The sequence below is a fragment of the Amyelois transitella genome, chromosome 24 (genome assembly GCF_032362555.1).
Source record: "Amyelois transitella isolate CPQ chromosome 24, ilAmyTran1.1, whole genome shotgun sequence".
In the NCBI taxonomy this organism is placed as follows: Eukaryota; Metazoa; Arthropoda; class Insecta; order Lepidoptera; family Pyralidae; genus Amyelois; species Amyelois transitella.
Genome location: NC_083527.1, coordinates 5,355,758 through 5,367,969, shown reverse-complemented (window position 1 = coordinate 5,367,969; position 12,212 = coordinate 5,355,758). Strand labels below are relative to the sequence as shown.

Genomic DNA, 12,212 nt, shown 5'->3' with positions numbered 1-12,212 from the left:
CGCTCCACTGAACATGGGTTCTTATTGGTGAATATTGTAATCATCTTGGATTATATTGGCTAAAATTGAAAACGTGTAGACACGAAAACGAATCGAAAGTCCAACATGACTTAAGAACTTCCTGCGAAGTTATTCACGGATGTTGACAAATATTATATTCCCTACTCTCTCTCTCTCAAACTTTTGAATTAACCATAAATTAGAAAGAGACAGAATATACGATACATAAGCCGTGTTCACGTTGGCGAATGGAACCATTGATCGTTAATTAATTTAATATGAAATATGTTATCAGAAAAAAACATCCATGTCACATCAACAACATTTATGTGCAATAAAGAGTTTACAAACAAACAAACAAAAATCTACTAAAATATATTGTAGTAACATATTTAAAAAAAAATTAAGCACGGATTGAGGTAATTGAGGAAAGGTATTATTAATAAAACAACGTAATGTCACCTTTGGCGCGAAATAAAGATGTTTAAATGTTTAACAAATTTATTGCGTGAACAGTGTCCGGCACGAAAGTTGAACAAAATTTGCCGGATAGCTACCTAACAATCACTTAATCGTACAAACGTCATGACATGAGTCGTTAGTTAAGGTTATGTTATTATATATTATATTGTTCTTCTTTTAGGCGATGGGCTAGCAACCTGTCACTTTGATATGAATCTCAATTCTATCATCAAGCCAAAAATCTGAACGTGGCCTATCAGGCTTTTCAAGACTGTTTGCTCTGTCTACCCCGCAAGGTATATAGACGTGACTATATGTATGTATTATGTTATTATCATACATTCATTACGAAAGATCTACATGCGTCGTGCGTCTATATTTACGTGTATTATAGCCAAATGGGATAATAAATGTCACCTGTTAATAAGTGTATTAACAAGTGACATTTATTATCCCATTTGGTTATAATACATACAGTAGCTTATTGAATGGACCCTATTTTCGTACTACAGACGATGGCTGTATGAGCTCGTCTTTCCGCTACTAGTCTAACAAAACAATCAATCTGTCATTGTCATTCGTGGGTTTTTTTAAAATAGATTTTGTGTAATGTCATTTCATTGGATTTAAACATTTTATTTCAATGCAATGAAAATATTTTCTGTTTATCACATATTCATCGAATAAATTATTAAGCACCTCAATCTAAATTACTGTGGCCTGTTAGGATTTGGAAGACACAAAGGTATGATCTATTTAGTGAAGGCTGTTCACGTCAGTGCTTACCCTCTTCATCGGGTTATTTCTTAGTCTGAATCCTGTGTTGTTTTTGGGGAATATAAGACTTCATTTTTATAACTGAACTATCGTCTGTCTACATAAGATTAAGAATATAGCAACTTGGGTAAATGACAACAACATGTTCCTGGCGTTAATTACGCTTACATACCTCTGAAGAGGAACCCGGTCCGCCTGTGACCCGGATTGACTTCAGGCTACCTGGATTCAAGTCACATTTTTTTGCATGAAGAATTCTGTCTGACCTCTGCCTGGATGTTCAAATTCCTCACTATATTTTCTTTCACCCCACTCACTGTAAAAAGCATCAAACCTCATGTACCTTACTCGGAAGATATTAGTGCTATTTTGCATTGGTTCTGACAAGAAAGGAGGCTCAGACAAATAAGTATGACATGACTTTTAAGTGCATGCCTGCAACTGTATTGGTTTTTATCTAAGCAAATTTTAAACTTTTGTGTTGCATGATACTATTTATAAATAATGCAGCTATTAAACCTGCACATGACAAACCTTTATTTTATCCCGGATGTTTTGAATTATGTTACAATGATCTGTGGTCACCAAGCAACTCCTCGGTTTACTCTATATTTATCTTGTTGCAACATTTTCATAAATTTTCTTTTAAACTTTAATTCAACAGAGGCATGTCGTCATATTTATTGTATTTTTTATATGTTTAAATGTTTGCTTTTCACAATAATTAATATGGTACAGTTTGTGTTCGCATTAATACTTTTTAATTTTTTGTATTTTTAATAAATACAAATAATAAATATAAAAAAAAATTGTCTGTACATATAGTATATTTTCAAAAAAAAAATTTATCATGATGAAGAAATAGTGATGGAGCATGAATTTGAAAAAAGTCTTGTCTGTTTGTATGTTTGTTTGTTCACGCTAATCTCTGGAACTACTGAACAGATTTGATTGAAACTTTTTTTGTTGAATAGCTCTTATGCCTGGCCAACATGTAGGGTATAATTTATTTTGGAATCTGGAACAGCTGATATTGAACCATAACAACTCAGCCGAACTATAGGAAATATCGAAATGATGTCTTAACAAAAGTTGCAGAATCATTAAAGACCAGCTAAATCATCCAAATTATGAAAAAGAGGTCTTTACTAATGTTGTTCAACCTGATAAGCATTTTCTGTTAGCATATTAAAATCAGCAACTAGTAATAAATTATACAATAAAAGAGTATGGGTATTTTGTCAGTACATTAAGTATTTTTGACTGAAATACTTTATGTAAAGACAAAATAAAGTAAAAACAATTGGAATTTGTATCTGTCTGTATTATGATCACTGTTATCAACTTCTACATTCAGCCCATGTAGTCTAGGATCTAGACGTTACGCTAAGCGGTAATGCACCAGTCTGTGACGCCGCAGGTCCCGGGTTAGAATCACGGTCAGGATTCTCTGATTGACCTGGATCTTGGATTTATTATTGATATTGTATCGATGAGTTAGTATCTCGTTATACAAACCTCAAACTTACTTTAAGGGTAACTTAATCAGTGTTATTTTGTCCTGTATATACTTATTTATTTAATATGTGTTTGGTCTCCTATCCCTTGCAATTGTTGCGGAAGTCGGGCAGAAAGACACGTCGTGTAGAAAATTACCTTGCCCAGTGTTAGATTCCAGACTTAAGCCGGAAAAGGAGATAATTTACAAGATTTACATGTTTTCATTATTGCAGGTCCAATCCAAATGAAAAATGGCACAAAGTTCGCACGGCGGCAGCCACCGACGCGGCAGGGACCACGACGGCCCAATGCGGTACACCACCGCCGACTGGGAGGCCAAAGAAGCCCTGTACCAACGGGAGCTCGACGAAGCGAGAGCCCGTGCCACTCAAATGGAGAAAACAATGCGTTGGTGGTCCGACTGCACTGCGAACTGGCGAGAGAAATGGAGCAAGGTACGTACAGAACGAAACAAGGCCAGGGAGGAAGCCAAGCAGTTTAAAACCAAGGTGGACGCACTCACCAAAGAATTAGCCACTTTGAAGTCGGAGAAAAACGAATTGGATCAGCAATTATGTGATGTCAAAAGAGATAATGAAAAACTGCTCAGCATTGGTGAGAGCAGGATAGTAGCTGCCGATCTGACGGCTGACGACGGCGTTGAGCTGCGAAGAAAGGTGGGTTACGTTTCGCCGAACGAACCAACGCCAAGACAAAGAGCCTCGTTGGATTCACACAAATTTTCTAATGTAGATAACGTACTTGCCAATAAGTTGGCTGAACTGAGATTGAGACTCGACGAGACGTGTAAGAATTTGCAAACTGAGAAAGATCAGAAAACATTCTTGCTAACTAAAGTAGAAACTTTGACGGCAGAACTTCATAGCGCCAAAAAGGATTCACTCCACAGCGACCGCACGTTGGGATCCACTGACTCTAGTCACAGCGAGGTGGAGAGATTACAGAATGAACTTCAGGATGAAATAGCGGCTAAACAAGTCTTAGAAGAGAAGATAGCCGAATTGAAAATGGAAGTAGAGAGATTAAAATCAGAAAATACGGTGCAGTGGAGTAAAAGAGAGCTGCTTGAAACCGAAAATGTCGCTATATTGAGGGAAAATAAGAAATTGTACAGTCAAGTTTGTGAACTGAGGGAACAGATACATAAATTGAATAGAATATCCGATGGGAGTGCTTACGGTATACCGTTCACAAACGACCATGCGAAATTGGACTCTAATGTGTTGTACGTAAGGTCCAGTGCGAGTCCGCGATCTCAAGAGTCGAGTAATTCTTCTGAAGCTAATCTGGCGCTTGATGGTAAAACTAATACATCAGGGGAAGATGACGAATTAGCTATAGTTGAAACAAATTAGAATATTCTCATTTCATTCTGAGAACATGTATGTAAAACAGATTGTAATTTTACGTTTCTCTATCATGGTATCTGAAGCCTACAGGGCCATAGAAGAATATGGAGAATTATAACTCAAACACGCAATTCTATTGCAGTCTCTCATTCAACAATAGAGCAAGTTGACCATTTATATTGTTCATCAGAAGTTTTTGTTTTGTAAAAAAAGTGTCTTGTGCAAGATATTAATTAATTTACAATACAGATTGAGATTAATATTCGTAAACACGTGTAATACTATGCGCAACAATGGGGTAATAGTTGAAGGGTATTCGGTTTGGATATAATATAGCAAACTATATATGTAATTCTTAACATAGTATAATAACATAGCATCTTACAAAGCAATAATATTGAAATAACAATTGTTGCTGAGTCTTCGAAAGCTAGATTTAATTAATAAAAAGTACAGGGATAGTCAACTGCATAAAAAAAATACGAACCTCCTTTGGTTTTTAATAATCAGTAAAAATATGTTTTAAACAGATCTCTTAAATTTTGAGTATACATATATAATTAATAGTCTGGAAGGACATAGGGTACTTTCATCCTGAAATTATACTTAAGTTCCCGTGGAATTTGCGAAAAACCTGTATTCTTTTGTAGATGGCGCTTAATTCGCGCGGACGATGCTGCGGGTAAAAACTAGTTTAATAATAGTTTTAAATATCCATTCATCATTCATTCAAGATTCCAATCTACGTTGCATTTAAGGCATTCCAAAAGAAAATAGCCAATGAATAAGTAATGTGAAATCTAATTGATGATAACTGAAAATATTTATATATCTAGTGAATCAATTCACGAACGTGCTGACAAACCATACGTCTTCTCTTTCTAACTTTCTCGTTAATCTAGAGTTAAAGCGAGACATACTCTGTCAATGATCATTAAAAGCACGGCATTTGATTTCCACTAGCGCACTCTGTTGGCAGAGATCTGAAAATAAATGTGTCCTAATGTAGAATAGTAGGTATCGCAATGTGTTAGTGATTGTTGATTATTGTGATAGTCTAGTTTTACAAATAGATAACAGTAGTCTTGATAGTAACGCTCTATTGAAAGATAAAATAATGATTCCAGAAATTGGAATAATATATGACTAATATTATTCCGATTTTAATAAATATGAATATATTTTTCTGTGGTAAACATTGAAATCCCATATCTGAAATTTTGGTCCTTTTTTATTTTATTTTAAAATAACGTTTCGGTGTGAGACTTTACGTGACTTTTTTTTGTCAAGTAAAATGTTAAAGTCAATTATTATTGCCATTTCCAATTAGATTAAAGACTTCATAACAAAATATAATTTTAACAACGTTAGTTTTGTGTAATGGTATAATCAACCGCATATCAAGTTACTGTGCATGGAAATAGATAACGCAATAATGGAGGCGAATTTGCAGTGAATTTGGGCAGGTTGATATATATTGTTGACTGTACCGTATATACATATTATATATATTTCTCGAACCTTTGTCTTTTAATAAATTAATTGCTTAGTTTTACTAGTATTATTGAATAAGTACCAAAACGTATTTTTTCTATGATTCCATTTTGTATTTATTGTTTTGATGTATTGTGTTTTTTTTGTACAATGAGTTTACATAACTGCCTAATTATTTACTAAAAATAGATATAAGAATATTTGCTACAGTGGCCAAGTTAAAAGTTTTTTTTTTCTCTTTTACGAAATGGCCATCGCCATTTTGAGCACCTAAAGCTTATCCAAAATGGCGCTCTGATGGCGGCGAATCCTCATATTGAACCTTATTGCTAGTACACAAGGCTCATTTTCTGAGGGAGTTTTTATAACACCTGTTTGTACAGTAAACAGCAGAGTAACATGACCTCATGGTCAGATTTCTCTGCCGTTTTCTGTACCTAATTTATGTTTAACTTGTGTCATTAATTCCTATTTATGAAAGCATCACAGGGAACAAACTGCTTGACTGATAACTTTTTAATTTTGTCTCGACTAAGGCCTAAATAGTTAAAGTTCAAATTAAGTGTCCTAAATATGAATTTTATTTTAATTGTATAGAATATAACCTAAATATAAGTAAAAATGTTCTAAAACAATGTGTTGTTTCAATCAAACTTCGATTTAATGTTTTATTTCTTTATTTATATAGAAAAGGTTTTATAACATAGAATTTAAATAGTTATCTAATGGTATCACCTGATATCAACATACACAAATGTTGATAGACACATCATATATCTTCTCGTTCCCTTCACACCACTGGGATAAAAAAGATGGTTGATACGACTTACACCTTAATCAATGTCTTACTTCGAAACTAGTTTCGAAACGACGCTTATGAAAGTCGTCTACACAAATGAAAATCCATGTTTTATCTCCCTCTTAGCATATGAGATGAGCATATGAAGGTGGACATTCCATGTTTATTGGAGATTTAACGAAAGAGCCAAGATTTTCGAAAAATTCCCGAGATATTACGAGTACAGTCGTACCATAGTAGGCTTACAAAAACTATTCAACGCCGCGGCGAGAACCTAGCTTTTTTTTAACATCTTTATTATTCTTACATGCGAAATCAGACACGGGCAGAATTCCCAAACGGCTCAAATTGATAACAGGTTTTTTAAACTTAGCACTGGATGACGGCCCTTCATCTTTCCTGTTCACTTTATCAGCATCATCTTCAGATTTCCCCAATTTATCAATGATTTCAATTTCGTAAACCATTCCATCTTTTTCTGAAGTCACATGAGCGGGCAGCTCGTCTATTTCAATTTCGATTTGGGTATTAGCCGTGTTACCATCTTCTGGTTTGGGTTTATCGAAAGCGGTCAAATCGAAATCGGTATCGCTGTTTATATCGTCGTCTGAATCGCCTTTTTCTAAATCGCTTATATTTATATCGCTGTCTGAAGACGACTCACTCATATATCTTTTTGCTTTTTTCATTTTCCGCTTCGGTTTTGACAATTTTCTTTTCACAAGCGGTTTGGAAGTGCTAGCCCTGGCAGTTTGTACGACTTTAGGGCTCTCTTTCTTTTTAGACAATGGTGATTTAGAATTTGTTGTCTTCTTAATATTGGCTTTGGGCCGCGGTGATTCAGAAGATTTGTGCGATGGTTCTTGCCGCTTCTTCGGTGAGAGAAACGTTTTTGTCGGACTACTCGTCTTGACTTTGCCCGGCTTGGATTTAATTTCCGATACATTAGGTGATTCCGATTTTTCGGTAGACCTGAAAAGATGGTAGGTACATTAACTCATTATTGCACTACAATAAATTACAGCAAATTGACATGAAGGTATGTATAATATTTTACTTTTAATCCCGGTAAAAAATACAAGTATCCGTGGGATTTGCGAAATCCTATAATCTTTCATAGGTGGCCTTACCAACCAACAAGCAACCACACCAACCTTTGGGCGGAAGGAAATCAAACAGGAGATTTGCGTTGGCGCAGATCAAAATAAATAAAGCAAAAGTGAATACAATATATATACCAATAAATAATAATATAAATACATATGAATACACATAAATATATAAAATATACTTATATAACCGTTACTATATGTATGTATAAACACACAAAAATAAATATGAATAAACAATAATTACATATACTTAAGATAGGGTAGAAAGATAATATTATATGTTATTATATGTATGTACCTAACACATACCTTTCCGCAGCTGAAGTGAGATGCCTCATTGCACCAGCACTCTGCCTCATCGCCTTCTCTTTGATCGCTTGAACTTTCGAGTAATGCACATCCGCTTCGTCGATTTCATCGTCTGTAAATTACAAGTAGGTATTATCGGTTTCCTGTGATCTGGCGTTCTTAAAAAAAACTGTTACAAGATCGTATCTTCTCTCTCCGAATGGCAGAAAGAGAGAGAAGATAGCGCTTATCACACCGTGTATGCTAAGCATAAATACAATCTCAGACTCAATATAGTGTCAAAAATAAACAAACAAGCTTGCATGAAAAGATTTATGAATCAGGGATCATGGAAAGTGGATAAAATCTCTGCCTATGCATCTGGGAAAGGGGTGATTATCTGTACTTCTACTTATACACATGTAAGTAGGTACACGAAGACTCTTTCCCCTAAAATTCCCCTTGGCTTCGCTGTCCATCATTGTTTGTGGTACATACATGCACATTGCACATTTACATTGTTTATTACTGTTAATTATGTATGTGTCCAACAATTGTATTGTGATGCTGAATAAAGCTTTTATCTATCTATCTAAAAGTAGGCAGAAACTATATATTACATATAAGAAACTTTATATAACTTCATTTGCAACAAATCAATTTTTTTATATACAATCTCGTCGGTAATGGGTACTCTTGACCTGACCTATCAGCAGAACGTTGACCTGTACAAAAAAAAACCAAACCTTCATCCATTCCAGGTACACCGCTGATGATTCTCTTTAGCGAAGCATCCAATTCGTTTGGTAGGGCCTGGTTGATAAAAGACAGGCTCTGATTTGACTTGCCACCTGTAATAGATAAAAATAACTTGTATAATATTCAACGGCACTTAAACGTTCCAAAGGCTAATTGTGCTTTTATTTAACATCGCATTGGCGATTTCACTAACGTCATACATATATACATATAGTCACGTCTATATCCCTTACGGGGTAGACAGAGCCAACAGTCCCGAAAAGACTGAACGTTCAGCTGCTCGGCTTAATGATAGAATTGATATCCAAATAGTGACAGGTTGCTAGCCCATTGCCTAAAAAAAAGGATCGCAATTTCGTAAGCCTATCCCTAAGTCACCTTTTACGACATCCATGGGAAAGAGATGGAGTGGTCCTATTCTTTTTTGTATTGGTGCCGGGAACCACACGGCACTCAACGACGCGAACGACGCGCTCAACCAATAACAGCTATGTGTCTGTAGCGACATCGTAAAACGTCACACGCCACCGGCCAATCATAGAGCGTATGCTAAATCGCGATTACAAATATATCACAGATTGGAGCATAAATACAAGCTCCGTCAAAACGATCTGTCCTGCGGTTCCCCAGGCATAACGTCTTTCCTTTGTGGCGGTCGAGCCCGAACTATCGCTCCCGCTACATCATTCATTTTACAAAATAAATAATTGTTTATTGTGCCGTGTGGTTCCCGGCACCAATACGAAAAATAAACAGCTGTTACTGCGAACCTCCTTCATTACGTTAGTTTAAAAAAAACACCTAAAAATTATAACCTGTGACATCTTTCTTAGCCTTCACATATCTGTCCTGGACTGCAGCCAGCTCCCTGATCACGTCCAACTCCTCAATCTGCCGGTAGAACGTGCCCCGGGGGCGGAATCCGGAGGAATCTATTCCTATGTAACCTGAAAATAATATTACAATGTTAAAAATTACATGTATGTACCGGTACATACGTACATATATAATCACGTGATTGAGTATTTTTTTCTTATTAATTTTGTTTGTTTAAACTTTAGTTAGGTTATTGTGTCACATATGTTTTTAAGTCTTTAAAAGGCTTTCTAGTTTGTTTGCAATTTGATACAAATCAAATTAGTTGGCCTTTGTTTTACGTGATTGAGTTAGTTCGGGACTTGTATTACGAGATACTAACTCAATTATACTATATTTTATTTATAAAGAAAAACATCCAAGACTCGGGTCAATCAGAAAAAGGTCGTTTCTCATCATGGCTTAACCGGGATTTAACTCCAGAACCTCTAGTGTCACAGACAATCGCACTACCGCTGCGCCACAGAGGCCTATCAAACTAAAACCTAAATCTATCACGGCGTCAGAGCTGCTACTATACATATATGCTACATATATAAAATTAACTGCTACTCACCTTCCGAATATTTCCTAAACGCTATATCCATCCCTCTCTCACGCTGCTCAGCATGAAACTGGCTGTGTTTGATCAGAACAGCGCCGAGTATATACAGCACATCGTGCCTTCTCTCTCTTCTTGCAATCATTTCAATCCGTTTTATCATTGGCACATCATCTGGGACGAGGCGCAACACTGCGAACCCCGGGTACGGTTGGAGATTGACAAGTGCATATACCAGGAATAGGCCGGCTACGTTTTCCTGTGAAAAAATAATCAATATCAATAAATCATGGATCAATCATCATTAATAAAGTAACATACATATAGTCACGTCTATATCCCTTACGGGGTAGACAGAGCAAATAGTCCCGAAAAGACTGAATGGCCATGTTCAGCTGCTCGGCTTAATGATGGAATTGAGATCCAAATAGTGACAAGTTGCTAGCCCATTGACTAAAAAAAGAATTGCAAGTTTTTAAGTCTATCCCTTCTTCGCCTTTTACAACATCCACGGTAGGGAGGTGGAATGGGACTATTCTTTTTTGTATTAGTGCTAGGAACCACACGGCACCACCACATTAAATTGTTCTTATCTGTGAATCAACTATTGTTGATGAAGGATTTTAAGTAGAAAGTGACATTTCTATTGTCTCATATTACTGTGTTGGAACCATTGGTACCTCAAAGTTGGAGACAGGTGCCATCATGAACCGCTTGGCAGTGTGCACCAGTTCTTCCGATAACTCCGCTATCTCCACCAGGGAACTTCTGCCCCTGAAACATAATTAAATAAATAAATATAATTAAAAAGTTTTTTAGAAAATTCAGATTATCGTTACAATTCTTAAAACAATAATTGGTGACTTGTATTTTTGTGAATATCTGTTTGGCAGTCAGCAAAGGTGTAAAGTAAAAAAAGTAAAGTGAAAACTAACATACTATGCCGACCCCGCGTAGAAAGTGGGAAAAGGTAACAATGAAGAAGAAGAAATCAGCGAAGGTGTTCTCTAATCTTTCTGTACCTGTCTTTTGCCTAGCAAATAAATATATAAGGTATTTAACTTTGACCATGGATTAAACCTGGGTCCTAATATAAAATTTTAATTTTATGCTTCTTTTTGCTGTTTTGTATGTTTTACTCTTATGGTGCAATAAAGAGTTTTATCTATCTATCTTTCTATCTTCTTTTCAAAATTATGTATTTTTGTCATTTTAGTACCCTGGTCACTCAAGGGAGTGCTTCAAACCAGAACACTAGTTATTATTCATGTCAGTAGATTGTGGTAACATAATAACTGTATTATTAAAAAAAAACTTAGTATTCTGGTAGATCAATAAAATAAAAATAACATCTTACGTGTAAATGGTATCAAACTTCATTTCTTTCCAAATCTCACAGAATGACTCGTAATTGAGCCTATCTGCCCGAAGGCAGCGGTGGACGAGCGCGTCACAATCATCTTCAAACCCATCTGCTATGTAAATCTGATGGATTATTTCTCCTCCTGAAAAAAAAAACAAATTATTTGTCATATACCTTTGTTCAAGGACAAATTTCACTGATTGCGCACGAAGAAACTTATAATTTAGAGGCGTTTTCATAAGAATTTACATGGAAAGACCCACGTCAATGTGGGGCTCAAAACAACAAAACCACACGATGCCAACCGAATTTATGTCGGGATTGGTACTGTTCCCTTTTGCAATCATATTATGGCGAAAAACTTTATTTTCACATAAACGAAAGGAATGTCTGTGTGATTGAAAGAATACCAAAGAAAAACCCAGTGTAAATATTTGAAAATATTCTTACTCATTTTACTGCATGTATGATGGTCTGGGGTTTCAAGTGAAATATGGGTGTATACGTATTTTAGGGAGAGATAATCCTTATTATTGTATATTTCGTTGTATTGTTTATTTTATAATTAAAAACATCTCGATCTCGAAGTCACTTAAAAATATTTATTTTTATATTTTACCGTAAGCAAGCATGTCACTGTCATTGTCAAATACTATTATGGAAAAAACCTGAGGCATTGATAATTACAAAGCATGAGCTTACAATAATGGCTAAATAAAAAAAAATAAGCATAAGGTTTCTTTTAGCATTAATTTTACAAATTTTAATAAGGCATACATCTTAAGTATTACAATACAACTATATAATTGGACCTAGTATGTACATACCACAGATAGAATTCAGAAAAAAAGAATTCAGAATAGTATTACTT

At 35.4% G+C, this 12,212-nt stretch overlaps 2 protein-coding genes across 2 annotated transcripts; one reads left to right on the top strand and one right to left on the bottom strand.

Moving 5' to 3' along the window:
- Positions 1–1,057: 1,057 nt before the first annotated feature.
- Positions 1,058–6,220, top strand: LOC106135770 (coiled-coil domain-containing protein 102A). The gene is made up of 2 exons (XM_013336147.2): positions 1,058–1,207; positions 2,973–6,220. Exon 2 carries the CDS (start codon positions 2,991–2,993, stop codon positions 4,113–4,115), a length of 1,125 nt encoding a protein of 374 aa, XP_013191601.2. The 5' UTR covers positions 1,058–1,207; positions 2,973–2,990; the 3' UTR covers positions 4,116–6,220.
- Positions 6,221–6,323: 103 nt separating this feature from the next.
- LOC106135774 (snRNA-activating protein complex subunit 1) lies at positions 6,324–11,972 on the bottom strand. Its single transcript, XM_013336151.2, has 8 exons — positions 11,792–11,972; positions 11,336–11,483; positions 10,659–10,752; positions 9,994–10,237; positions 9,377–9,508; positions 8,549–8,653; positions 7,824–7,935; positions 6,324–7,374 (listed from the first exon to the last, which is right to left on the bottom strand). The coding sequence occupies exons 1-8, from the start codon at positions 11,793–11,795 to the stop codon at positions 6,654–6,656; spliced, it is 1,560 nt and encodes a 519-aa protein (XP_013191605.2). The 5' UTR covers positions 11,796–11,972; the 3' UTR covers positions 6,324–6,653.
- Positions 11,973–12,212: the final 240 nt, after the last annotated feature.